Source organism: Suillus discolor (genome assembly GCF_016758755.1).
Source record: "Suillus discolor strain FC423 chromosome Unknown F5147scaffold_71, whole genome shotgun sequence".
In the NCBI taxonomy this organism is placed as follows: Eukaryota; Fungi; Basidiomycota; class Agaricomycetes; order Boletales; family Suillaceae; genus Suillus; species Suillus discolor.
The window spans coordinates 194416-217548 of record NW_024541318.1 but is presented as its reverse complement, the minus strand read 5'-3'; the positions used below and the strand labels follow the sequence as shown (position 1 = coordinate 217548).

The 23133-nt window shown below is 46.7% G+C and overlaps 9 protein-coding genes across 9 annotated transcripts; 5 read left to right on the top strand and 4 right to left on the bottom strand.

Moving 5' to 3' along the window:
• Positions 1-17: 17 nt before the first annotated feature.
• Positions 18-1584, bottom strand: F5147DRAFT_778484 (uncharacterized protein; the record flags this gene model as incomplete). The annotated part of the gene is made up of 6 exons (XM_041442139.1): positions 18-550; positions 607-671; positions 720-848; positions 897-1070; positions 1106-1299; positions 1348-1584. The coding sequence occupies 6 exons, from the start codon at positions 1582-1584 to the stop codon at positions 18-20; spliced, it is 1332 nt and encodes a 443-aa protein (XP_041288127.1).
• A 327-nt stretch (positions 1585-1911) lies between these two features.
• On the bottom strand, positions 1912-2202 carry F5147DRAFT_778483 (uncharacterized protein; the record flags this gene model as incomplete). The annotated part of the gene is made up of 2 exons (XM_041442138.1): positions 1912-1946; positions 2010-2202. The coding sequence occupies 2 exons, from the start codon at positions 2200-2202 to the stop codon at positions 1912-1914; spliced, it is 228 nt and encodes a 75-aa protein (XP_041288126.1).
• A 1913-nt stretch (positions 2203-4115) lies between these two features.
• F5147DRAFT_584181 (uncharacterized protein) lies at positions 4116-7553 on the top strand (the record flags this gene model as incomplete). The annotated part of the gene is made up of 10 exons (XM_041431778.1): positions 4116-4451; positions 4500-4871; positions 4920-5113; positions 5167-5332; positions 5382-5530; positions 5581-6007; positions 6109-6223; positions 6274-6412; positions 6471-7159; positions 7207-7553. 10 exons carry the CDS (start codon positions 4116-4118, stop codon positions 7551-7553), a joined length of 2934 nt encoding a protein of 977 aa, XP_041288125.1.
• Positions 7554-9247: 1694 nt separating this feature from the next.
• On the top strand, positions 9248-9738 carry F5147DRAFT_584191 (uncharacterized protein; the record flags this gene model as incomplete). Its single annotated transcript, XM_041431779.1, has 2 exons — positions 9248-9543; positions 9597-9738. The coding sequence occupies 2 exons, from the start codon at positions 9248-9250 to the stop codon at positions 9736-9738; spliced, it is 438 nt and encodes a 145-aa protein (XP_041288124.1).
• Positions 9739-13002: 3264 nt separating this feature from the next.
• F5147DRAFT_717274 (uncharacterized protein) lies at positions 13003-15578 on the bottom strand (the record flags this gene model as incomplete). Its single annotated transcript, XM_041438642.1, has 5 exons — positions 13003-13755; positions 13784-14678; positions 14724-15118; positions 15169-15428; positions 15564-15578. Coding segments are annotated over 5 exons (1931 nt in total), but the record flags the coding sequence as incomplete, so codon positions are not given.
• Positions 15579-16534: 956 nt separating this feature from the next.
• On the bottom strand, positions 16535-17144 carry F5147DRAFT_394369 (uncharacterized protein). The gene is made up of 3 exons (XM_041429582.1): positions 16939-17144; positions 16695-16868; positions 16535-16638 (listed from the first exon to the last, which is right to left on the bottom strand). The coding sequence occupies exons 1-2, from the start codon at positions 17030-17032 to the stop codon at positions 16720-16722; spliced, it is 243 nt and encodes an 80-aa protein (XP_041288122.1). The 5' UTR covers positions 17033-17144; the 3' UTR covers positions 16535-16638; positions 16695-16719.
• Positions 17145-18303: 1159 nt separating this feature from the next.
• Positions 18304-19170, top strand: F5147DRAFT_394361 (uncharacterized protein). The gene is made up of 2 exons (XM_041429581.1): positions 18304-18420; positions 18473-19170. The coding sequence occupies exons 1-2, from the start codon at positions 18385-18387 to the stop codon at positions 19001-19003; spliced, it is 567 nt and encodes a 188-aa protein (XP_041288121.1). The 5' UTR covers positions 18304-18384; the 3' UTR covers positions 19004-19170.
• A 511-nt stretch (positions 19171-19681) lies between these two features.
• On the top strand, positions 19682-21056 carry F5147DRAFT_618565 (uncharacterized protein). The gene is made up of 8 exons (XM_041432576.1): positions 19682-19975; positions 20033-20052; positions 20117-20145; positions 20202-20298; positions 20356-20448; positions 20498-20621; positions 20698-20781; positions 20838-21056. The coding sequence occupies exons 1-8, from the start codon at positions 19762-19764 to the stop codon at positions 20876-20878; spliced, it is 702 nt and encodes a 233-aa protein (XP_041288120.1). The 5' UTR covers positions 19682-19761; the 3' UTR covers positions 20879-21056.
• On the top strand, positions 21044-23089 carry F5147DRAFT_717265 (uncharacterized protein). The gene is made up of 4 exons (XM_041438641.1): positions 21044-21240; positions 21303-22010; positions 22057-22848; positions 22908-23089. The coding sequence occupies exons 1-4, from the start codon at positions 21097-21099 to the stop codon at positions 22998-23000; spliced, it is 1737 nt and encodes a 578-aa protein (XP_041288119.1). The 5' UTR covers positions 21044-21096; the 3' UTR covers positions 23001-23089.
• Positions 23090-23133: the final 44 nt, after the last annotated feature.

Genomic DNA, 23133 nt, shown 5'->3' with positions numbered 1-23133 from the left:
GTGTCAACAGAGGGAAGTCATTCTTGCCCATCTGAAGTGTCATTGGAGGGGAGTACTGCAGAGTCATGTTGCATTCCTGCAGCACTATGAGAATCGTTGGGCAGGGTGAGTTGGATAGAATCAGGAGACGAACTGACTAGTGCTTGCGATGTCCATGAGGGAAAAGCAGGTAAAACTGCTTCCTGATCAGAAGGGACATTTGGTGGGGGATTGGAAAATATGCCCATTGACGTTGATGGGGTGCCTTGTGACATTTTCTCCAGCATGTTGTCAAACTCCCAAAAGGGTTCGTCTGAACCATTGCCGAAATGTGATTCAGAGGTTTCTTGAATAGGAGCCAAAGAGTTGTGAAGTGATACATCGTCAGATGAAGGTATTAGGCTCAGCCATGCGGGGTGCAAAGAAGATGACGGAAGTGATGAAGGTTGGGATGTGTCATGGTCCGAAATACTTCTGAAATTTGGAGATCCATTTTTGACTGACTGCATCAGCGCAGCTGCTTCAGCTGGTTTGGGAGGTGAGTACTGAGTGTTCTTGCACTTAAAAGATACTGTTGACACTCATGATAGACATGGTAGAGGTGATCACAGAAAGGCACCATCACACCATTGTCGAAAAGTGGGTAGGCCGTGCTGAAGTCATTGCCAAGCTTTGTCCGACCGACATGGAAACTGCATTTGGTGAGTATTGCAACGTTCCATATGAATTTTGGCACTAACCTCCATACATCGATAAGCCCATTCAATTCAGGTGAGGGTCCACCGGCAAGAACAGTAAATAAAAGACCTGTTGCATCTTGCAAGCCCTTCAGGAATTTGTTTACTATCACCGCCAATTTTGTTAGGTTCCTGCCATTGACGGTCAGCTGATGCCACATCACACATGCAAGTAATTACCTTTCATGATCCTCTTTACTCCAACTCATTCCCTCATCCTTGTTCTTATCCCTTTCCGCCTTCTGATCATCCATGTACTTTCTCACCTCATCTTTCACCATTTCAGACTCCATCTCGTAAGTGCTGCTGTCTCCTTTTTCACTAGCGCCATCCGCTGCCCATTTGTGAGTGGCTCTGTCACATTTTCAAGCACTTCCTTGACAGCTGACTTGACATGAGATGTATAGTATAACTTCGAGTAAGCTTCAGTTTCTTGGAGATTCCGAGTGGATTTGGAATCAGACTGCATGACACTCTTTAGAACAGAGTTGAACACGTCAGTAGCGTCTGATCTAGCTTGACGACCGGCCTTGGTGCTGCCAAAGCAATTTCGGAAGCGATTGTAGAGCTTCCAGGCATAAAACTTGTAAGGCTAATGTCATCGTAACGGCAATAGAATCCAGTCACTCACATCTTTACGTGCTTCTTTAGCCTTGTCCATTACTTTATCCTTGTTTTCATTCAGTGGACTGACGGTAGGAAGCCCTTCTGGCCTAGGCTCTTCCCATGACTCAAACCATCGCTCATAGAGGTCAGCAAAAAAATTCTGGTGATTTTTGCTTTTCTGCATGAGTCTTTCCTTGTAAGTGTCGTACCATGGCTTCAACCATTCTTCTTGCTCAGGGCTAGTCCATTTGCAAGGAGCCATTTTGATATCTAGCGCTTATATTTTTATGTCAGTTAATCTTTCACTCTTGCAGCCCATGGCTCAACATTTATTCACGTACATTTTTAGGCGAGCTTCGGTTTGGGGTGGTGTGCCTGTTCAGTTGAGTCGAAAAGTAGCCCTTGTCACACCAGTCCCACGCACAGACCTTCTTGAATGTCCTTTCAGTAATGGACGCATCTGCATGCCTCAGCGATATGCTATATGACATGTATTTTTTGTTTTAGGATGACTATAGCCTTTGCAATAAGAATTGTCTAGTGACATGTCGATTTCATCATGACATGTGCCGAACGCATCATTAGACATTTATAGGACATTTACTAATCCCTTGAGCTCATCATCTAGATATTGTCAGGATGTTTTCTGACATCGCACTGAGCTTCGCTGTGAGTCTGAGCACTTACTTGCAGCTGGGTGTTCACATTTGTTTGCATTATTGCCAAAGTCCAAATCCTCATCCCCATCCTCGAAGCTTGGTTGCAGCTGGTGAGTTGGCATGGATGGGCTGGGAGCCATAACCAACGCAGGGTCATCCATTAAGGAGATGAAACCATCGGACGAGGCCTGGAAATGGTCGACTGAGTGAAAAGTAGCCATGGTCAGTGTGAGGCAGTTGAGCGAAGATGGTACAATAGTTTGAATAGACTGTGGCTGATTTAACTGCTGTTTTGTAGGGATTTATTCGCACTGAACGGCCTAAAAATGGTCGACTGAGTGAAAAGTGGCCGTGGTCAGTGTGAGGCAGTTGAGCGAAGACGGTACAATAGTTTGAATAGACTGTGGCTGATTTAACCGCTGTTTTGTAGGGATTTATTCGCACTGAATCACCGTTGGACTGAATCACCGTTGGACTGAATCACCGTTGGACCAAAATCCAACTAAAGGATGTTGTATTGCTTTTATTGGCCAGTAAGTCCAACTTCTCCCCCGATCGGCGATTCACACAGGTTGAAAAGTTTGCTTGTATTACCCATGGCAGGTCGTCCAGCTACACACACAACTCCAGAGGCCAAGCTACAGGCTGCATGACAAAAACGCAAAAAGTACTATCATAGGCAAGCTTCTCCTATTGTCTAACTGTAATGATTTATTGAGTATTTCTACAGACACAAAGATACGATCAACACCAAACAGCGCCTTTCTTATACTCCAACGAAGTGCAAAAAATCCCCTACCCCCCCAAAAAGCGAAATGTCAGGGACAGACACTCCTCCGACTTCCTCAGCTCGTGAAAGTTTATCTCCTGAACCGTAAGTTTTCATACCTTCTGAGATGCGGCAGCTGAGTGCAAATAATAGCACGACACTGTCAGGTTGTTTGGAGCTTGTTAAAGACGCCAAAGATGCGCTAATCAGTCTCGCCGTCTTACCTGGACCTTATGCATATGTTGAGCATATTCTTGGAAGATATGTCGCAACAGTACCTCATGAATGCTTTGACATTGAGACTGTTGACCGAGGGGAACCTGGCAACATTTCCATCATCGACGATGCAATCTGCACAGTCAGAAACATCTATAGGAACGGTTGTCGTGGTCAAGACACAATTTCCGACATGTGCGGAGTATGTGATGAGTGGAGGGCTGCAGACGAAGTAAGCTGAGCAACTCATTGTGTGATGGGGTACTTGGAGGATGTGTTGCTGCATGTCACGTGGGGTACAACTGAACTTGCAATCGCGCACATACATCAAACACTGAAGTATCAGTCAGACAGGCTGGATGATATGTTACAGTAGCACCATACTTAGTGCTCCTTAATTATGTGGTGGAAATTCACAGGTGAACGTACCAATGCCAATGTTCTGACCGCGGACATCTTGAAGTGTGTAGCATGTGAATGATAAACAGAACCGGTAGCAATGAATCGGCAGGATCCTCCAATCTTCTGTACAGTCTGCAACCGTATTCAAATTCATTCTCTACCCACACGGCACACCACCGTTATATCTCAAGATACTCAGCACTCCGGGTCAGAGTGTGCATACTCCAGGATCATCAAAGTGAATACCTCTGGTGTGCAGCTAGCTCTACAGTGTCCAACATGCCGTGGCGGAAGCATGACAATGTTATGGATGATCCGCAACGAGAATCTTCAAGTTGCTTAGGTACTGGCGTAGTTTTCTGTCTGTCTTTGTCCTTTTGACATTAAGGTATTGCTTTTCTGAATAGCTTATGAATGTCACCCTTCTCTTGGGCAACTGTATGACAGAGTTATATATTGCAGGCGTTCAAAGTTGTCCAATACACGATTTTTTCATTGCAATGGTTGGTGGCAGAGGGCGGCCAAGTAAGAAGCCCAAACTCACTAATCATGTACTTCTTAATACCGGACTTGGCAGCTTGGGCCACTTTGAGTCTGCATCACAAGTGCACCGTCACCGAGTCTTTTCACTCAGTGATGCAGGCCATTTTGACTTTCGAACTTCTTACATCCAAGCTGCTACTCCATTGCAAGCACATTCAGCAGAACATGATCACAACACATCTGAATTCAATACAGATCCCTGGAATGAGACTCTATATTTGGAGTCTCTACCTTTACCCGACCCCAGCAATCTTCAAGAAAAACAGAAATACATGGCTAGAGTATGTTTTTTTTGCATCATATTCACCCGAATTCTCACAAGCTATCAAACAGGATAACACCATCCTTTCCTGGCTGCCAGAATGCCAAACATTTGTGGACGAATTCATCCGCTTGGAGGGCAGGGGGTGGGCTGCAGATCGTCTCTGTGACTGCGGAATGGCTGCCTCATTCAGGTGTACTGACTGTTTGTCAGTGAACCTTTCCTGCCAAGAGTGTATTGTTCGTCAACATGTGGAGACTCCATTTCATCGCATCAAGGTATATTATTTTCTTGCGCACTTCACACATAAGCTCACTGTTGAATAGGAATGGCGCTGGGATTTTTTCTCAAGTGTAACACTAGAGTCTCTTGGCCTGCGTATCCAACTTGGTCATGATCCTGGTCAGCACTGTCGTAATCCAAAGTCTGCTCGTAACAACGATTTCGTGGTCATTGACACCCACAGGATTCATGAGATTGGTTTAGATTTTTGTGGATGCGAGACAGCGGCTTCACACTATAAACAGCTGCTTCGCGCACGTTGGTTTCCAGCCACAAGTACAGATCCCAGGACAGCTGCCACCTTCTCCATTCTCAATTTTTTCCACCTCCTCTCTTTTGAATCCAAAGTGTCCGCATACGAGTTTTATCACACACTCGCACGCATCACAGACAATACTGGGATCCAACCCATCAGGGTGTGTTCAATTTATGTTCGAAGATCTGTGTACTAATGCTTTTGTCAGGATCGCTATTCGACATTCTTAAAGATGGTCATTATGTGGCGTAATATCAAGATGCTAATGCGCGCTGGCCGAGGGCACGATCCTGGTGGTGTTGAAGCAACCCAACAAGGCCAGTTGGCGGTACTTTGCCCTGCGTGCCCACAGCCAGGCAAGAATCTCTCCGACAATTGGGAGAATGAGCCTGTTGCGATGAGGTGTCTGTCTCTACTAGTACAGCAGTCAAGTGACATCATTAATTTCTATGTAGATGGCTCCATTCATTTTTCCTTGCAATCGACGCAAACTTCAGACTCAAGTGTCGTATGATCTCCACCAATTTGAGAGACCCTGGTCTTACTCATGGGTGGGCATACTTCGTGGAAGAATGTGGGTATAAGTCATACCTCAAGGAAAATTCTGCGGTCATCCAAGAGGTATGTTTTCTTTGCAGTATCTACCGAGTTATCATCTCATCGGAATCAGCGCAGTGAGTGTGTAAGCCATGATGCCATCAACTTGGCAGATACCAAGTCTTCAAAAGGTCTGGCAGCAACTGGAGTCGGAGCGGTAGACTGCGCCCGACACAAGTTCAAGCTTCCAAATGGTGTCGGTGATCTCCAGAAAGGAGAAAAGTATTATGTCCTGCATGTTCACTTTGATCATACGCTCACACTATCAATAGATACCTCAACATGGATTATCTTGTCTTCTCTTCGCTCACTCATTTCTCGACCCTCTCCACCATCAACTTCTCTTATGATGTCGCATGTCAATGGCACAAGAAGTTATGGACTCGTGTATCCTCTCTACCTGAACGCCTTCATTTCAGCCATGTTGACAAGATCATCCGTTTCTTTGTCCCCAAGTTTCATCTTGCAGCTCATATTCCTGCCTGCCAGACGGCATTCTCTTTCAACTGGACACCTCATGTTGGTCGCACAGACAGCGAAGCACCTGAACGTGGATGGGCTAACATTAACCGTGTTGCTAGTAGTACCAAAGAAATGGGACCCAGGTCACGCCGAGACACGCTGGACGACCACTTTGGAGACTGGAATTGGAAGAAAGTTACCGTGTTTGGTACGTGTTTTAAATATCATACTGCCATGGTGTATCTGATGAATCATTGTCAGGCTGAATTCTTTTTCACAGAATTATTGAGGCCATGGAAGTGGAGCAGGAGCATCGCACGGCATTTAAATAACTTCAGGAGTCGGTGGCCTCATCTGAGTTGGGCCAAGCATCACTAGCTACATGGGAAGAAGAGATCACCACTTGGGAGAACGATCACACTCAACGGAACCCTTTCGAAAGTCAAAGCAATGGTATGCACGATCGGTGTTCAATCATTCCATTTTGTTGACATGATATACAGAGATGACACAGGCAGCAGTTCACCTTGAACTTGCACAACAAGGCATTAAGGACATAGAGGACGGTGTTTCTGAGTCCCTTCATGTGGAAGTCACACCGAGTATTTTGATCAGCACAGGTATTGACCTTGAGCATGTGCAGTAAGTGACTTCATCCAACTCACTCGATCATTCCACTAATATCATCATGATGTTTTAGACGTCGTCTCCATGCAGACATCGCAACCCTTGGCCAACATTCAACAGATAATCAATGCACCAAGATCTTAATGCGTAGGAATGCCCTTCAGCGCCGTATAGATATGTGGGCCAACATACAGGCGCTCTATATGCCTACCACTCCCCATCTGCACTCAACTGGCTTCATTACACCCTCAGAGGATGATGACAGCGGCTGCCCTAAGTCCAATCCTACCTCTGAGAACGCAGAATATTTTCCACTCCTACTACCATCTGAGATTTGTGAACATTCCACATGTGATCCCAAGCTCTTAGATATTGAGTGGTCACTCTGTCATGCCCAGGCAAACGACGCACTGGATGAGTGCCGCTCCAACATTCGCCTTCGACACCAGCTCATACAGTTCAAAGGACAACACATCCGCGGTCAAGGTGCCACCACTCGAGCACGTCAAACAATTCAAACAGTCGAAAATCGCCTAATCCTCAGTCATGCCAAGTACACTCATGCTCATTGGGCCTTAACAGCTCTCTCTCACCGATTCAGCTGCCCTGGATGGGATATCAACTTCCAATTGTTGAAGAAGGCCCACCTTCGACCAATGGGCGATTTTGGGGGACAATCTCAAGGCACTGCCATCATGTCATGGATTTGGCAGACTCGTGGAATCGCTACTGGTGATAACGAGAACCTGCAAGAGTGTACATGTTGTAGTGCTACCTTCTTCGTTCAAAATCTCACTTAAATGTTTCAGCACTTCATGTGGAATGCTGCAAAGCTCGTGCATGTCACCACAGGTGGGCAGAGGAAATCCAGTTGTTATTAGAAGAAATGTGCCGTGTATTAGCATTTCTAGCCTGGCATGCGGCATGGTGGGAGACACAGGGATCCTTACGCACTGTAGACCGGCCTGAAGATGCTGAGGGTTTGCTTGCATATGCAAAACGGCAAGCGGCGATTTGCCATGGTCTGCATGCGAAGTTTGCAGAGAAGTGGAAGAATGTTGGGGATATTGTCAAAGCAGGTATGGGAGATGACACAAGTCCTGATCAAGGTCCAACTCTTGATGCTCCTCCATGTGATCTCGATGACGTAGATTGATGTACCCAGTTAGAAGTTCCCCTACAATGAATATATACCCCACTCTGCTCTATATACCCCGCTCTGCTCTGATGATTGAGATTGATGGACTTTTTCCGGTCATAGCCACAGTAAGGAAGATCCTTGTTCAGATCTGTAGCAGCTTGGAAGACATTAGTAAGTATTCAACAGGCTCACATAATCCTGCTCCGGTGGATGGCGCTGAAAACAGAAAGCCTGACATCTGACATGGACTACTACAATGATCCAATATTGATACATCACTGAATGGATAGGCTGGACATAGGATGTATCGCATTTTTTGGCTTATAAGCCAGTATGATATATCCACCCTACATAATCAAGTGCCATGTGCACGCGATTACTCCTTTGAGCTCAGGCAACCGCCCACTATCCCAGAAGCTCGCTTTGTGCTCAAGGACTTACGGACCCTCTTGAAACCTCCGCACCATAACAGATGAGCCCTGGAACTTTCAACTGTCTTGAGGGAGCGCCTAACGAACTTGAAAAATTTCTTGTGGCTCTATACAGATGTTCCCAGTAACCCAGATGACACTAAGCATCCCAGCAACCCTGTTGGTGGTCACTGGACCAACGCAGCTGATCGAGCAGTGCAAAACATTGGTAAGGGGGCATACCATTCACGATGCCTGTGGAGCTGGGCAAAGGCCTACATCAATAATAGAAATGCACTACCTCACCAAAAAGTGCCACAGCGATACTCCCGCATCGATGATGAAGACCTTGCAGCCGAACTACAGCTGCATCTCCAGAGTGTGGGGAAGTCAGTCTGCACACAGGATATTGTTGATTACCTTGGTGTACCTGAGAATGGTGTCCGTCTTGGCATCAAGAAGTCGATATCATTGAGAACAGCGGACCGATGGATGTCGTGCCTGGGTTATCGCTGGCAAAGGGAGCCGCAGGGACAATACACAGATGGCCATGAGCATGAGGATGTTGTTTGCTACCGCAACAACATATTTTTGCCGGTGTGGACTCGTTATCAGTGCTACATGCGAAAATGGAAAACTGATGACATTACCTTGGAGGATTTGTCAGAAGTCGAGTTTTCTGGGCGCTGCACCATCATGTGGTTCCATGACGAGTCAACATTCTATGCAAACGACCGGAGAAAAGTTCGTTGGGTCCATGACTCAGAAAGCGCCTTACCTCAACCAAAAGGGGAGGGTGCTTCTTTGATGGTCGCTGACTTTGTGTCAGCCGATTATGGCTGGCTTCGATCCTGAGATGAAAAGGAGAGCGCTTGGGTCCTGTTCAAAGCTGGAAGGGCACGAGATGGTTATTTCACAAACCAGGAGATTGTGGCGCAGGCTGTGAAAGTGATGGATATCCTGCAAAAAGATTATCCAGGCGAAGACCATGTGCTTGTCTTTGACAATGCAACAGCGCACCTCAAACGTGCCGATGACACTTTAGCTACTCGAAAAATGCCGAAGAATCTGTCGCAGTCATTTGGACCATCTGCAAGTGTCAAGGATGCCAATGGAAAGGCCGTACTTGGTCCAGATGGCAAACAAGTAAAGGAAAAAATTTGAATGATAGACGCAACACTACCGAATGGGGATCTGCAACCTCTCTATTTTGCAGAGGGACATGTAAAGGCTGGGTGGTTCAAAGGCATGGCTCAGATACTTGTTGAGCGCGGGTATGAAAATGCCCCTCACCTTTGAATGGAATGCAAAGACTTCAAATGCCCTCCTGACCGGACTGACTGTTGTTGCTGGCGGCTAATGTATACTCAACCAGATTTCGCTAAAGTCGAATTGAATTTGGAGTCCATGTGTCATGCACGAGGGGTCAATGTAATTTTCCTGCCAAAATTTCACTGTGAGCTCAATTTTATTGAGCAGTGCTGGGGATATGCAAAGCGGCTGTACCGTATGAAAGAACAATCATCATCAGAAGCCAACCTTGAACGAAATGTCCTCAACTCGCTAAATGCACTCCCACAGTCATCCATGCGGCGGTGAGTTTGTTGATCTTTCGGATCTCAACAATGTGATTAATTTTAAATTTTAGCTTTTTTGTCAGGTCTGGTAGATTCGTCGATGCTTACAAGAAGGGACTTGACAGAAAACAGGCTGCATGGGCGATCAAAAAATATCGTGGTCATCACATTCTTCCTGAGTCCATAATGCAGGAGTTGGAGCAATCCCGCTGAAATGTATCATAGTACAATCTTAATCACTACGAGTCTAGTTGTGTATCATCCTTAAGTTAAGTTAAGTAATAGATCTCCGAGTCTGTGCCATTCAGCAGGACATTCGGCTTGACTTATCCTCACAGCATAACACATCTGTCACATCACGTGAGGTTCGTCGAAATTTCCCGTCTTCTACCTTAGTCTCCAGACATATGTTGTAGACGAAGATAACCGTTCCTGCTTGTTTACTTTCGAACTCCGACATTACTTGAAGACTGGAGGCGAAACATTACTAGGAACTTGCTAGGAACATTGTCGAGACTCGAGAGCCATATGTCTCTTTCACACATATTTCCAAGAATTTAAATAAGTACCACGACAAAACCAAGTTGGAATAAATAAAAGCTAAAAAAAAAATTTTACAGACGACCTGTCAATTGTAAATCACATCGAGTATCTCCCGTACTACACGCTGCTACTAGTTTCCACATGGAGGCGTTCATCGAAAGCCATTGAAGTCATATTGGTTCCTATGTCGGAGTCGGTCACGAGCTTGGCGTTATATTCCCGAACGCTAAGGATGAGGCGTGGTCCCAGTACAGACAGCTGGACGGTCTGGAATATTTGATTGAGACAAATATACAATTGAACACCAAAGGAATATTCGTTCTATAGAAATGATGAATCGTGGTCACACGTAGAGGTCGGTGATAGATCGGCATACCAGTAAAAATTTTGGAGAGAGATAACTGAGCTGGAGGGAAGAGACAACCAAAAAACTAGCGCAAGCAAAACTTCAGCAGAACAAGAAAATCCATTCACATTATGAGCTCACCTTGCAAAGTAACTAATGTGAGTTTGCATTAACACCACGAAAAAGCTCTTCATAATATTTCCTGTTGAGCGTCCTCGTAGTTCACGGTAGTGCTTGACAGCAATCCAGACCGCGAGACACAGTGTAAGGACCTCCCATACAGTGCTAAGTATCCATGGTATGCTACCCAGCAATATGGAAACTGCCGGATAGCCAATTCTGCACTTATAGATGCCGGAAAGAATGTATTCCTCTGGTACATATCAGTGAGCCTCTTAAGCATTTGATATATAATCAAAGCCTACCCCCTGTGAGCTGCGTCGTCGTTATTGCATTCATCACTTCCATGGGGATTCTGATGGCCAGAAATATGACGAGGAGAAATATCAACACTTTTCTAGATCCCTGATACATGGCATGCAACCGAGCGATCGCGATGACTTGCATGATGTTTCAACCAAGTCAATATCATGGAGGTCTATAGCTCACCGCCGAGTATTATATATACGACCTCAGTCGTCCAATTAAGTACGTCGATCATGATAAGGCCTGAAAATACAGTAAAATTAGTTCTCAGCTTTGGAGGATCACAAGCTCGAAACAAACTCACAACTGTGGGAGTCGTTATGTTGAACCAACGAGTTGTTCAAGAATATCACTCACCCCTGCATCGTAGTTCAGTCGTTTAGATGAGAATGGAAGGCATCGGTGCAGAGTAGTACTCACTACATCTGTCTTCGGAATCGTCGGAAGACTGACTGTATGCCGCCCGTCACAAGAAAGAAACAGGATCTATGCAAGGAGACGTACTCAACATGTTAACCCTGATGGCGAAAGACAGGTAATGAGCGCAACACCAATGGCTTGAACGTCAAAACGTACAGAGAGAATCCTATTGCAACATATCGTGCCTATGAAACGTTCCCGTCAGTACAACTCACTAATCACGGTAAAAAAATACAAGCTACGTACAGTGAGATACAAAACGGTCATCATAGACCACCGTTGCCTCTGCCGCGAGTCAGTTGTCATATTTTCTTTAAGCTTTTCATGTGAGAGTGCGCTCACCCAGATTAGTTCCACCTATAAAACTGTTGTCAGCGAGATGGCTGCTCCTACAATGGTGTCAACCTACCTCTTGTGCGAACGTAAGTCCTAGAAATCCCATGACGATTCAGTGGTGTTTTATATTTAAATATTGCTCACCCCAATCGTATATGACCGCAGCACAGGAGACAACTGTGAAACCGTGGCCAATGTTAATCGATTCATCGGGGTCATGATGCGGCTGACTCCCCACGGACCTACGAAATAGCTGTAAAAAATATTCTGATCGATGGTTGGCCACCAACTGGGATCGTTCGAGACTACAGTCATACTGTGAGAGGATGGGGTGAGCGAGCGAAGGAACTTTGTGGGCGTATGACGATAGCATTCGTGCCTGATATACCACTATCTAGCGCTTATGTCACCGAAGTAAGGTGCGAGGCACCATATCTGAGCTCAAAGTGAATTCAAGTAGCAAGAATGTACATCCATATACCGATGAGGTCAAGGTGGAGTGGGTAGCGCGACATGTTTGAACGCCGCAAAAGATCCGAGAAATGTTTGTAATCTAGCGCCATGTTTCAAGTCTTCTTTGGGTATAGCGAGGGTTCGGACTGCAATGACACCGGACACCTAATCACACATAATTGATTCGGCGGCGCCCCAAGTCGACCTCGAGGCAAAAATACACAATCTTTTGTGTGCACGCTGATTGGTACAAATGCGACCAAAAGTACATACATGCGTCGTATCCAATTCCTTGTCATAAAACACGATCAACGTGTGGCGACGAGGGCAGTCGTACAGAGAAGGGGATAAAATGGCGGTTGTACAAGAGGAGGGGGTTGTTGTACAAGGAAAGAGCGGTCAAGTGATTTAGACAGGAACGGAGGCAATAGGAAATGCGATGACGAAGAGGCAATGATGGTACAGCTTGAATGCGAAGTTAATGAATGTGTGATGATCCAGTTTGGTGGTTCATAAGCAAGTAATGACGGAATTGAATAAATGCACTGGTGATAGAAGATCAAGCCCGTCGACGAGTTTGAGGAGCGAATAGCATGAGAGTGAGAATCGAATAGAAATCTTCCATTCCTTGAAGGAAGAATTTCCTCCATCCGTAGTCTAAATCTGTCCCAAGGAGACGCAGAGACCGATATTGATGAGATCAAGAAACGAGAAAAAAACCAGGGAGTGTGAACTGCGCGTTTCGTGGCAGAGCGAGAGCGATAGTGGTTGCTTAAAGCGGAGAACGAAGGAGCGTGCATTATCATGCATAATGGCGAACGAGCGAGTGTGTAGGCGTCCTAATAAATTATGGATCGTCAGCAGATACAAGGCGAGAGACATGCGATACATACCTTTGAAAACGAAAAAGACAGGTCAGGAGCGAAGGGATGGGCGGGAGGAGATAAGCGGAGGAAATAGGAAGGACGTCAGAGTGTGAGGTGAAGGCGAACAAGACAAAATGTAAACAAAGTACCAAAACCAGGTCGGTTTTCAAAAAGGCGACAGCAAGAGAAGATTGAGAAAAATAAGCAACCATAAGTAAGGAGCAACCTGCGAACGCTGAACAAGAGAGACGCGAAGAAAGAAATACGTCAAGCGAAAAGAAAGAACAGCTGGGGGAAATAAAGAAATCAAAAGAACTCGTCAGATGAAGCAGATGAAACGATCGACAGAAATACAAGTACATCGAAATCCAAGATATACAAAGATGAAGCCAAAGGGAACGACGAAATCAAAATCGAAGCATTGAAGATAGATGGTTTGCGAGCACTGCTCACACCAAACCATCGAAAGTGAAATCAAGCAAGCTGGAACGCACTCCCAAGCGTGACCATCCCACTCTCTCCAGAGAAAACAGGACTCGCAGCCCTCAAGCTCCCAAACGAGATCCTACGCGCAGCACGGCGAAGCGTGCGTGGACGCGCCTGGATCGCGAGTAGAGGTGTAGCAGGTGTACTCGGGGACAGGGAAGGCGTAGTCGCGGAAGATGCAAGGGATACTGCAACAGGAGATCCAATAGGAGACGACAGCGGGATACGCGACGGAGGCGATGGAGTCGCCTGTGGACACGGGAGTTCAGGACCAAACATCGACGGGTTGCGCATCAGGTTGCGGCGGATGGGCTTCGGCTTCGACATTGCCTTCATTTCCTCCGTCTCCTTTGGCTTGGGTTTCACCTTCGGTACAGGACACGGGGAAGGCAGGTGTAGAGAGCGAGACGGTGGTTGCAGCAGTCTCTACACTCGCCGTCGAGAATTCATTGTCATTATCAGACGAGCTAGAGGAAGCCTTGGCCAGTGAAAAAGTACTCCGCCCCGACTCGCGTTTCTTGGACTGATCCTTGTGCACAGACGATGTAGTAGTAATTTGCGTTGGTGCCAAAACTGGCAGAGTCTGTCGTGCATGTGCGTCCGAGGATGCGATTACCGACCACGAAGGTTCCCTCGTACGGGGCTTCTTCGCACGTTGAGAACGTACTTTCTCCTCTTCGTCAGAGGATATCGATAGGGAAGGCGCGTGTCCCTTGCGGAATTTAGGCTGCTTGATGGGTGTGGTTGCTTTGATTGAGGTGGTGGGTAGCACTCGAGATTTGGATGGAGGTGTCTTTGGCGGGGAGATTACGGATAGAGCGGGGACTTTAGGTTTTGTTTTTGAATAGGGTGTTTTGACGTTCTTCGTTGATGGTGTCCTTGGAGTAGTGGGCTGCGTAGGAACTTTCTTGACCTTTACACCAACAATAGCTACGTCAGGATACCCTCCGCTACGGCGAAATTCGGCAGTCTTGAACAGATTCTCGCCGTCACCTTCCGGATCCACGCGCATCTCGCAAGAGCTCGCAAGGGTCAATGTGGACGATCTGCGCAGGGACGACGGACGAAGAGGCGCTGATGTAGAAACGGGAGTGCCAAAGCTGGAATTCGAATTCGAGGACGCAGTGGACTTTCGAATATTGCTCTGAGAGGCATTGAGCGTTGATGAGCTGGGTGTCGAGGGAGCAAGGGAATGTTCCATTGGACGACGCAAATGAGCAGGACGTAGGTACGGGTGGTGGAAAGTGTGCTCGTGTCGTTGGAGACGGTGCGAAAGGCTGCGTATAATCAGATAAGGGGATAGATCGGAGGGAACGACATACCGAGCAATGCTCTCGTTATGGTCAGCTTTCGCGTCGGTCATGAAATCCATGCTGGACTGCCTGTATAGTGGGTGGCGCTTAGGAGTGTTTGTGGTAGGTTGAAGTACGTCTGGTGAAGTATCGTTGCGCTCAGCACATTTGCTCATATCTGCCGGACGATGTACATTGCCGCTGAGAAAGATAACGTCCTCGTCAATGATGGACTTCCTCCGCTCCTCTATTGCTCTTGCGCGGGCCAGGTCAAGCAATTTAGCACGCGTCGCGGTGACGGAATGGGGCCAGTCATTCGGGCCTTTGGCAGCAGTGATACCGCGTGCAATCTTGTCAAGAAGGTTCGGAGGCGGAATTGAGCCGTTGAAAGGTGTGATAAGATGAGAAGGTAGCGCATCCAAGGTCTGGGGCGAATTTAGGTGAATTACTTGGCGAAAAGCGAAATTCAACACACCCTGCCAAGTAACCTAACCTCATCCTCCTTCCAGTCCAAGCTAGGGTCGTCAAAATCGTAGTTTGAGCTATTCCATGAATCACAACTGTTCCTATTTGGAGCTGGGGGCGAAATGAAAATATGAGACGCGACTGGGCTACGAGAAGGAGTCCGTGGAGCAGAAGGAATGAAAGAACTTGTTGAAGGACGCGGTCTAGGAATATGTGGACGGGGGATGATGAGAGCGAGCGGTGAAACTTGAGCAGACATCAAATGAGTGACTGGCATCGAATTTATTAGGGGACGCGTCGAATGGCACCGACAATGTCCTCGTCGTCGTCGTCCGGGGAGAAACAATGACCATGAGGCGTAAAATTACATAATCAAAGATAATTACTAGGTCCGACAACTCCGACCGAAGCAGGTCATGGTATGAAATCAAGAAGCCTTGTTACTTATACGTACAATGATTTTTCAAACCGGCGGTACTTGTACTACCGCCCTTCTATCTATACGGCGAAACTTATTGTCCGGGCGCAAGCAGCTGATATCGGCGTTTAACTTTCCTATGCAGTCCTTGTACCCCACATCATATTCCCACATGCGAAGAATAGTACAGGTCTAGATCACCATAGATTGGGGTTAGAAGCAGCGGCAGCGTTAATTAGAACTTCATAGGGTACTTGGCGCTACGAGAAAAATCACATCTCAAGTTCGATGGAAGCATATTCGTGCTGAACCGACCTAGGTAGTGAGCTCACCTCGTGGGCTGTGACGATCTAGGGGCATCTAGATCGAGTTATGGACGAAATCAATCCTTCGGTGCCATAGAAAACTCGCTGCTCGGAAGTACCTGGTGAACCGGCCTGAGCGTGTTCACCGTGGGTATCAGGAATCCTAACACGCATTCCTCGTTGATGCAGCAGATCCATAATGATGATAGACATCAGTCCCTCGATAAATAAACCGCTGCTTCTTGCCTTAGACTCGGTTGGGTTTGAGCTTTCAGTCCGTGCTCGGCCTAGTAATCCTAATATGCAGGCTGTGTCAATCTTCCAACGCCTAGATCAGGGTATGTGCGACTCTGAAAATCAATGCCCCAATTCACCTTACTGCCCAAGTCAGATGGAAGCAGTAGAAACACATGGACACCCGAGTGCATAGTCATAGGGACCAAAGGAGCGACAGCGTGAACACATACAGTTACCCCACTGGTCTCTGCTACAGACTGCAGAAAATATCGAAAAAGTAGATCCATCACCAAATGTTCAAGGCACTAGCACCAAAAGGTTGGTTTGAATTTGAAGTATTTTGTGGCCTGAAGTCGACGTAGGATAAATGTGAGGTTCTGTAGTGGCCTTTCGATATGGAGGATAGTATGGCTTAATAACCACAAGATTTAACGTCCAGCGCAGCGTCGAAAGATACCTAATATACACAGTACACTCCATAAACGAAGCTGGTATCCCTCGTAGACCACGCATGATCAACCTTCGAGCCAAAATTCAGCCAACATCATAAAAATATATCACGAATCACGAACTCACCTCCGCACCGCAAAATCTTAATAAATTACGCAGCTTGCGCCAACTTACGTTCTCTCCGTTCAGTAATCTCCGCACGCTTCTGCGCAAGCATAACCGCCGCACGTTCGTCCCACTGATATGCCCAATATCCAACGTAACCAAAAGCGGCCATTGACAGTGCATGTCCGCCGAGGTCTACTCACGACGTCAGTATCAGTATTATACCTGTAGTACAATAAATGTTGTGGTGAATGAGGGCACGCACTCTCCATGAGATTTCTCTTCTTTATTGCGAGCTGCCCGAAACGCGCTGCAAGACCGAATAATGAGAAACCAGCAATCGTGCCAATGAGTGCCATCGCGTATCTGTTTGTTTTGGTGTAGTTTCCAGTGAGCAGGTAGAGTTGAATTGTGCGGGGGATGTCGCGAACGTCGAGCTTGAAGCGTTTATTGACCGAGCCAAATACCGACAAATAACCTCACTTTGGATTGTGTGCATTTTCAATTTCAATTGATATCCACCAAATTCTCAGAAATATCTAAACTTGTGGACAGATCGTCCAAATATTGTCCTGCAGCGCTCCCCGCCGACCTTACGACGAGGTGGTTTAGAGGCAAATCTCACCGCAGGGTCGACTTTCCAGGTACAGTCGTGTTACAGCTTGAACTGTGTGAACGCGAAACATAACTTTTGTTTTGCATTTACCTAGTTCAAAGAGACCGTCTTGCATGACGAAGAGACGTCGCCAAATCTCGTCGAGAATACGATGATGATATTCCATGAATGGGCCAGTACCAATTCGAAGGACACAATTTCAATCTTCTTGTTCATGCAATTGTTTCGACTGGGGCCACGCCTTATCCTTGGGGTTGAAAAATACAACACTAAGCTCGTGGCTAGCAACCATGTGCTTAGATCTGAGAGTCTCGCAACCAAGCAACCCTTTTTGCTCGAACTGAATACATGAAAAAGTGTCAGGCCAAATCCATTCAAGTACATGTTTTCAAGTCCACCTGGGTGCTTTGCGACGAATGGTGGCGTGCGCACAATACGCAGGGGGGACCCTCGGGACGGCTGAATACGTGTTTCAGTTTAAAATCTTCGCGATTCAAATCCTTGGAGAATCGCCACGTCTTCGACCGACTGCACGTGTAAAACGGCTGGCAGGAATAGCAAGGTAGCGGGGGTCATCCACATTCATTCCTGAGTCCGGAGATATATAGGGAGGGCAGGGGTCCTTTAGTATCACCCCAATGGACAGAAATTGGAAGAGTAAAAAAGGGTCGTCAATAAGTAAGAATCTTGGAAGCCTACAAGACTCCTGTGCGAGTGCGAAACATCATTCACCATGCGGTCAGTGCCAATAATGAGCTGAGACCAACACAGGGTGTGGCTTGCGGCCTAGTTAACTTAGTCTAATAGAGGCAAAGACCACACATCTGCATTTGAATGGGGTATTGTACGGCGGATCGATCGGAAGGTAATTGTGGTCCACTATTCATCAAGCACAATGGGCATGTTATGTTGTATCCACACTTCGAAGCTGTTTTTAAAACAAATGTCCACTAGGACTTGAGTATAAAATACAGGCCATCGGTGGAGGACTCAAACATACTACCCCGTATTTGATCTATTTCTCCTACACTCTCGGTGGAGACACTTTGAAAAATTCAGCGAACTGTGACTTCGTCCTACAGCCATCCTTTAAAAATGTCCGATAACATTCATGTGTGTTCTACACTCGCGGTGAGCACAATATTGTAAAATCCAGCGAACTGCGACTTACCAATTCCCATAGCCAATTAAAACAACTCAATACTATAGGATCGCACTGGTCCAGTTTTGGCGAGGCCAGAAAGAGCCCCTTAGGCCCTATCCGCTTCACTGGGCACTCTATGTCGAAACTGGTCCAGGTGTCGGCAACACCTACGAGATCGCAGGAGATCAGAGTACCTACACCTTTCGTATGACAGTGAACCAGCCCCTTGCAAACAAGGAGGACTATCGCAGATGTTGTTATCTTGGAAGAGTCTCGGAGGCCAAGCTCCCCAGAATGGGGGCGATCCTTGCAAAAATTAAAGTCTTCCGAAATTGTCCCGTTTGGAACAGCCATGATTGGGTGGAGACAGCTTTGAGGACTCTCAGGGACTCAGGTTTTCCCGTCCATAGTGAAGAGGAGGTTCGGCCCGGGCGTCTTCAAGATGAGATGCTCTGGAAGCTAGAAGATTGGCCTGGAATTGAAGGTGTCGTCGAATTTGTCGGTTACCAATATCTCGAGTGTGTAATACACTCGAAGTCCCGGAGGTTGCGCAGAGAGGGTCAGGAGTAAACCAAGCGTTCTGGACTTGGAGGACGGAAAGTTGAAAGAATTTGACAAGTTCCATAGTCTATATTTGTTTGTAATTTTGTATCATCAACATTCAGCGCTCAGCTGAGTTACGTCCTTCGGCTGCCATGATACTAGCTAGGCTGCCAAACTCGTGCAGAGTAAGTATCACAACACTGCTGGTATACATCACACCGCGCTCGATGAAAGCAAATATGATGTTTTTGTAGGCATTACTGTCAGTCCGAATAGCTATGTCTCGTTCCCGCGCGCCAAAGAGGATATGCCGTTCCGGACGTGACACTGATCATATAATCAAGCACAAACTAGCTTTCGTTCAGAGTGAGCACCAAATACACACAGGAAACCACTGAGCTGAACAGAGACGGGCCTGAGTCTGCGAGGCATCCGAGGGACATAAGTCGTAGACTGGCGCCGTTACGATAGTAGTACTAGTACAAGCATAGAAGGCAATGTACTGCAAGGTGTTATATCCACTTGAGACGGATTCGGCACCGCTGGTGATCAACTGCAACGAATTCACGGTTTCAGCGGTACAATGAGAAACAATGTCATGTTTCAAAAGAAGCAGTCAGTTCAAAGTCAGTTACTACATTTGACCTTGTCGGGACTCGGCAGTATCCGAGCTGATAGGGACTAAAAGGTCAGTTACTGCCTTTCGATTTCCCAAATTTCTACTACTTAAAGTCTTACAATCACTACTCTTAAATTTCTCTATCCTACCATTAATTCCCCAAACGATGTCAACTCCAGATACCTCTATCTCAACTACTCAGGCCTCGGAGATCATAGAGTCGGTTTCATCACCTGGTGTCGTGCAGGATAGCCTCCGCGATGCAAACGTCAAAGTACCCACGCAAGCGGAATTATCTACTGTAGAGTCAAAGTTGGCCACCGCGCGCTCGAAGAAAGACACTGGTGATGCTGCGTTCAAAGTAGGAGATGTCAAGAGTGGTAAGTGTCGCATCCTTGGCATTGTTAATTAGTAGGTGATCCTTATATCGCGTACAGCATTGCGATCGTACCATGAGGTGAGGATATGACCAAAGACTTGTATGATGTACAGACGACCTCTGACGTAGCTACTGCGTGAAGACGCTTCTGTATCTTCACGGCATCGATAAGTATGGTTGCACTATGTTAACTCATGTTCATACTTTACGAACCCTTGATCTTCCAGAAACGCCCTTAAATCTCTTGGATTGGCTGTCCCATCGTCTTCGTCATCGATGTCAGCAGTAGACCAAGCTGCTGGTGCAAAAGACGTAACGACTGAGGTACGAACCCGAAGTCCGTCGATCGATAAAAGGTAACAGGAGGACTTTGCTCGACAGGCAGATATGATTCTGGAGAAAGTATACGCCAATATGTCTGCCTGCCATATTAAACAAGAGAACTGGAAGCGGGCAGTGGATACTGCTGACAAGGTTTGTTGCCCTCCAACGCAAATCTCTCTCGCTAAGGCTAGTTTTGTAGGCTCTGGGCAAAAACGCAGCTAATTCTAAAGCACTTTTCCGAAAAGCAAAGGCACTTGGAGAACTTGGATTTTTCGAGAAAGCTGAGATAGCTCTCAACGAGATCAAGAAGGTCGCTCCCAACGGTGTGTGGTTTTTTGAATTCTCTTTCGGGATATATTGTTGACCAACGAATATGTACTACTGAAATTCATCATTCAGAGGCGCCCATGGCCGACGCAGAGCTTGTGCGTCAGAAAGCGATGGACCGTGAACGGCAAAAGGCTCACGATCAGAAAATGAGAGGTGAGATTTTTATCTGTTCCTATTTTCCCTACTGAGATTGGTCACGACGATACTAGGCTGGCTTTCACGAGAGAAGAAGCAGGCTGCCAGCGAGTAGTCAATAGTCTGGAGCGAGGATATGTACAGCAAAAGCTCACGATACCTTGTATTTGAAGCGGCCATCATGCATCATGGTTTGTTGCACCTTAATTTTGCCTTAATTCAGCGAAGAGTATACACGATTCCCGACATCGGGGTCAATTATAAGTACATGAACGAAACAAAACTTGCCAGGACACCGTGGCTAACATTACATAATTGCACTTGGAACTTGCCATGGCCCATGAAGCTTTAACTCGCGTTGAGGACCTTTTCTTCAAAATCATCACCATGGCGGTTGGTTTATCGTCGCTTCCTACAGAGCTGATATATCACATTCTACTCTTCCTCACTCCCAAGGACATTTGTCGCTGTGCAATTGTCTGCTCTTTCCCTGTGTTCTGTATTTCTGCCATGCTAACTTCTTCAATGAATCACGTTAGACCTGCAAAATTGTCTGGGATGCGGTTCAAAATTCGGTCCACATCCAATACAAGCTTGAGCTTTATGCACAAGGCCTCAATGAGACCGATTCTACGAACGCAAACTCCATCGGCGTTGCCAGCAAGATGCATTCACTCAAGAACTTGGCATCCTTGTGGCGGTCCGGTTTCCATGTCAATACCGTTTTCCAAGATGTAGTTGCTCAAGACGAACAGTCCATCCAGCCACAGTTCGTGAAATGTGGGACTTTATCGGTGTGGAGAATGAACGATCTTTTGATCCGAGACTGCAAGAAAAAGACTAAACCCCCTCAAGTGTGGCCTGACCATGGCTTGTTCAAACAGTCACACACACACAACTTGATGAGGCATTCAGTTGTTGTCGACCCATTGCAGGATCTTGTAGTCGCAATCTCATCGCCTCGTGCATTGATTTGGGACGATGCTCAGCAAGATCAACTTGTCTTTTGGGTCGACTTTTGGCTGGCTTCATCCCAGCTTCCGCATCCGGACTCTGCGTGCACTTTGTTGGAGTGCAGACATACTTGTGAACCTGATATCTACGCTGCCCATATTCTTTGTAGGCCTGCGATCTGTGGAGATCGTATAGTTGTGCTCTATCACACGAGACATCGCACTTTATGGGACATGTTCACGTCCAACATGTTCATACAAGTCATAGATTGGAAGAAAGGACATGTCAAAAGAGTAAGTCCACTCTACTCTTGAAAACTCTGCCGCTTAGTTCAAGTAGCATGCTTTATGGGAACCAGGAGAGCAATTGTATACCAGTTTACGTCTAGTCGACAAACACACGATGCTTATCATCAACTCAAAAGGTCATATAGTCTTGTACACATTACAAGGACTTGATGGCTCACCTCGACGTCGAGTCACGTATCTCCTGCCGATTCTGAGACTTGGCCATTATCTATCCGCAGATTCGGCATCCATCTTGCCATACTGTGTTGTTCATGCCTCCCCATCGTTCCACGGTACAGTAGCTCACCCAGGGCTGATGCCCAGCTATGTGCCCTCTCCGGAGTCACAAATTATGGTTCTGGAAATTCTCCCTGTCTCATGGCCCGTAATGATCGTCATTGATATGGCCATGTTTTCAGAAAAGGCCATGCGATCAGAGACACCTGTTGAGATTCCGTGGTCAGACTGGGGACCCAAGTATACATGGTGCTTTCCGCATCATCCAAGCCATCGAATCAGTGTGTTCGGTAGCAAAATGGCATATGCCCTTCCTCGACATCGTACTCCTGAACCTGGTCAAAGGGTGGAAGCGCTCTCCCCCGAGGGACACTTCTACATACACATCTGGGACTTCAATAAGCGACTCGTTGCTCGCTCAGAAAATACACACGATTCCGATTCGCCGAAAGTTGTGATACGCAAGCCTGGCTGGTTTGCTCAGTCGTGCTTTGATGAAGACCTGGCCTTTAACCGTCCTTACATTGCTTCTGTCTGCGCCGAGCCTTTTCCGATGCGCCACTTTGACAGGGTTTTCTTAGAACAAGATCGACTTACTTTAACGAGGGTGAGTGGTTTTTGTGATTCGAGACACGGCGATGATTTACTAATATGGCAAAATCATAGTTACCTGTTGGTTTCGTTGATATTCAGGTTGTTTCACCCATATCTATGGAGGTTGGCTTGGAACCTGAAAGGCATAGAGAAAAGTCGCTGTAGTGGTTTCGGGAATTCCACATACGCATAATTAAACCGCAGGCTCGATCTAGTTCAGTTCATATTCAGGACGTTTCTCATGTACGATTGGCTCAGTTCTTGGATTATGGTAAGGATGCATTCAGTGTTGCGCCCT

Excerpts from the sequence above, each read along its gene's own strand:
- F5147DRAFT_618565 (XM_041432576.1), top strand. The coding sequence starts at position 19,762 with ATGTCAACTCCAGATACCTCTATCTCAACTACTCAGGCCTCGGAGATC. Across the intron at positions 20,299-20,355 it reads CAAAAGACGTAACGACTGAG|GCAGATATGATTCTGGAGAA; the intron begins GTACGAACCCGA and ends TTTGCTCGACAG. Across the intron at positions 20,782-20,837 it reads TCACGATCAGAAAATGAGAG|GCTGGCTTTCACGAGAGAAG; the intron begins GTGAGATTTTTA and ends CGACGATACTAG.
- F5147DRAFT_394361 (XM_041429581.1), top strand. The coding sequence starts at position 18,385 with ATGTCCGATAACATTCATGTGTGTTCTACACTCGCG. Across the intron at positions 18,421-18,472 it reads ATGTGTGTTCTACACTCGCG|CCAATTAAAACAACTCAATA; the intron begins GTGAGCACAATA and ends CAATTCCCATAG.
- F5147DRAFT_717265 (XM_041438641.1), top strand. The coding sequence starts at position 21,097 with ATGGCCCATGAAGCTTTAACTCGCGTTGAGGACCTTTTCTTCAAAATC. Across the intron at positions 22,011-22,056 it reads AGAAAGGACATGTCAAAAGA|CATGCTTTATGGGAACCAGG; the intron begins GTAAGTCCACTC and ends TAGTTCAAGTAG. Across the intron at positions 22,849-22,907 it reads ATCGACTTACTTTAACGAGG|TTACCTGTTGGTTTCGTTGA; the intron begins GTGAGTGGTTTT and ends GCAAAATCATAG.
- F5147DRAFT_394369 (XM_041429582.1), bottom strand. The coding sequence starts at position 17,032 with ATGGCACTCATTGGCACGATTGCTGGTTTCTCATTATTCGGTCTTGCA. Across the intron at positions 16,869-16,938 it reads GAAGAGAAATCTCATGGAGA|ACCTCGGCGGACATGCACTG; the intron begins GTGCGTGCCCTC and ends CGTCGTGAGTAG.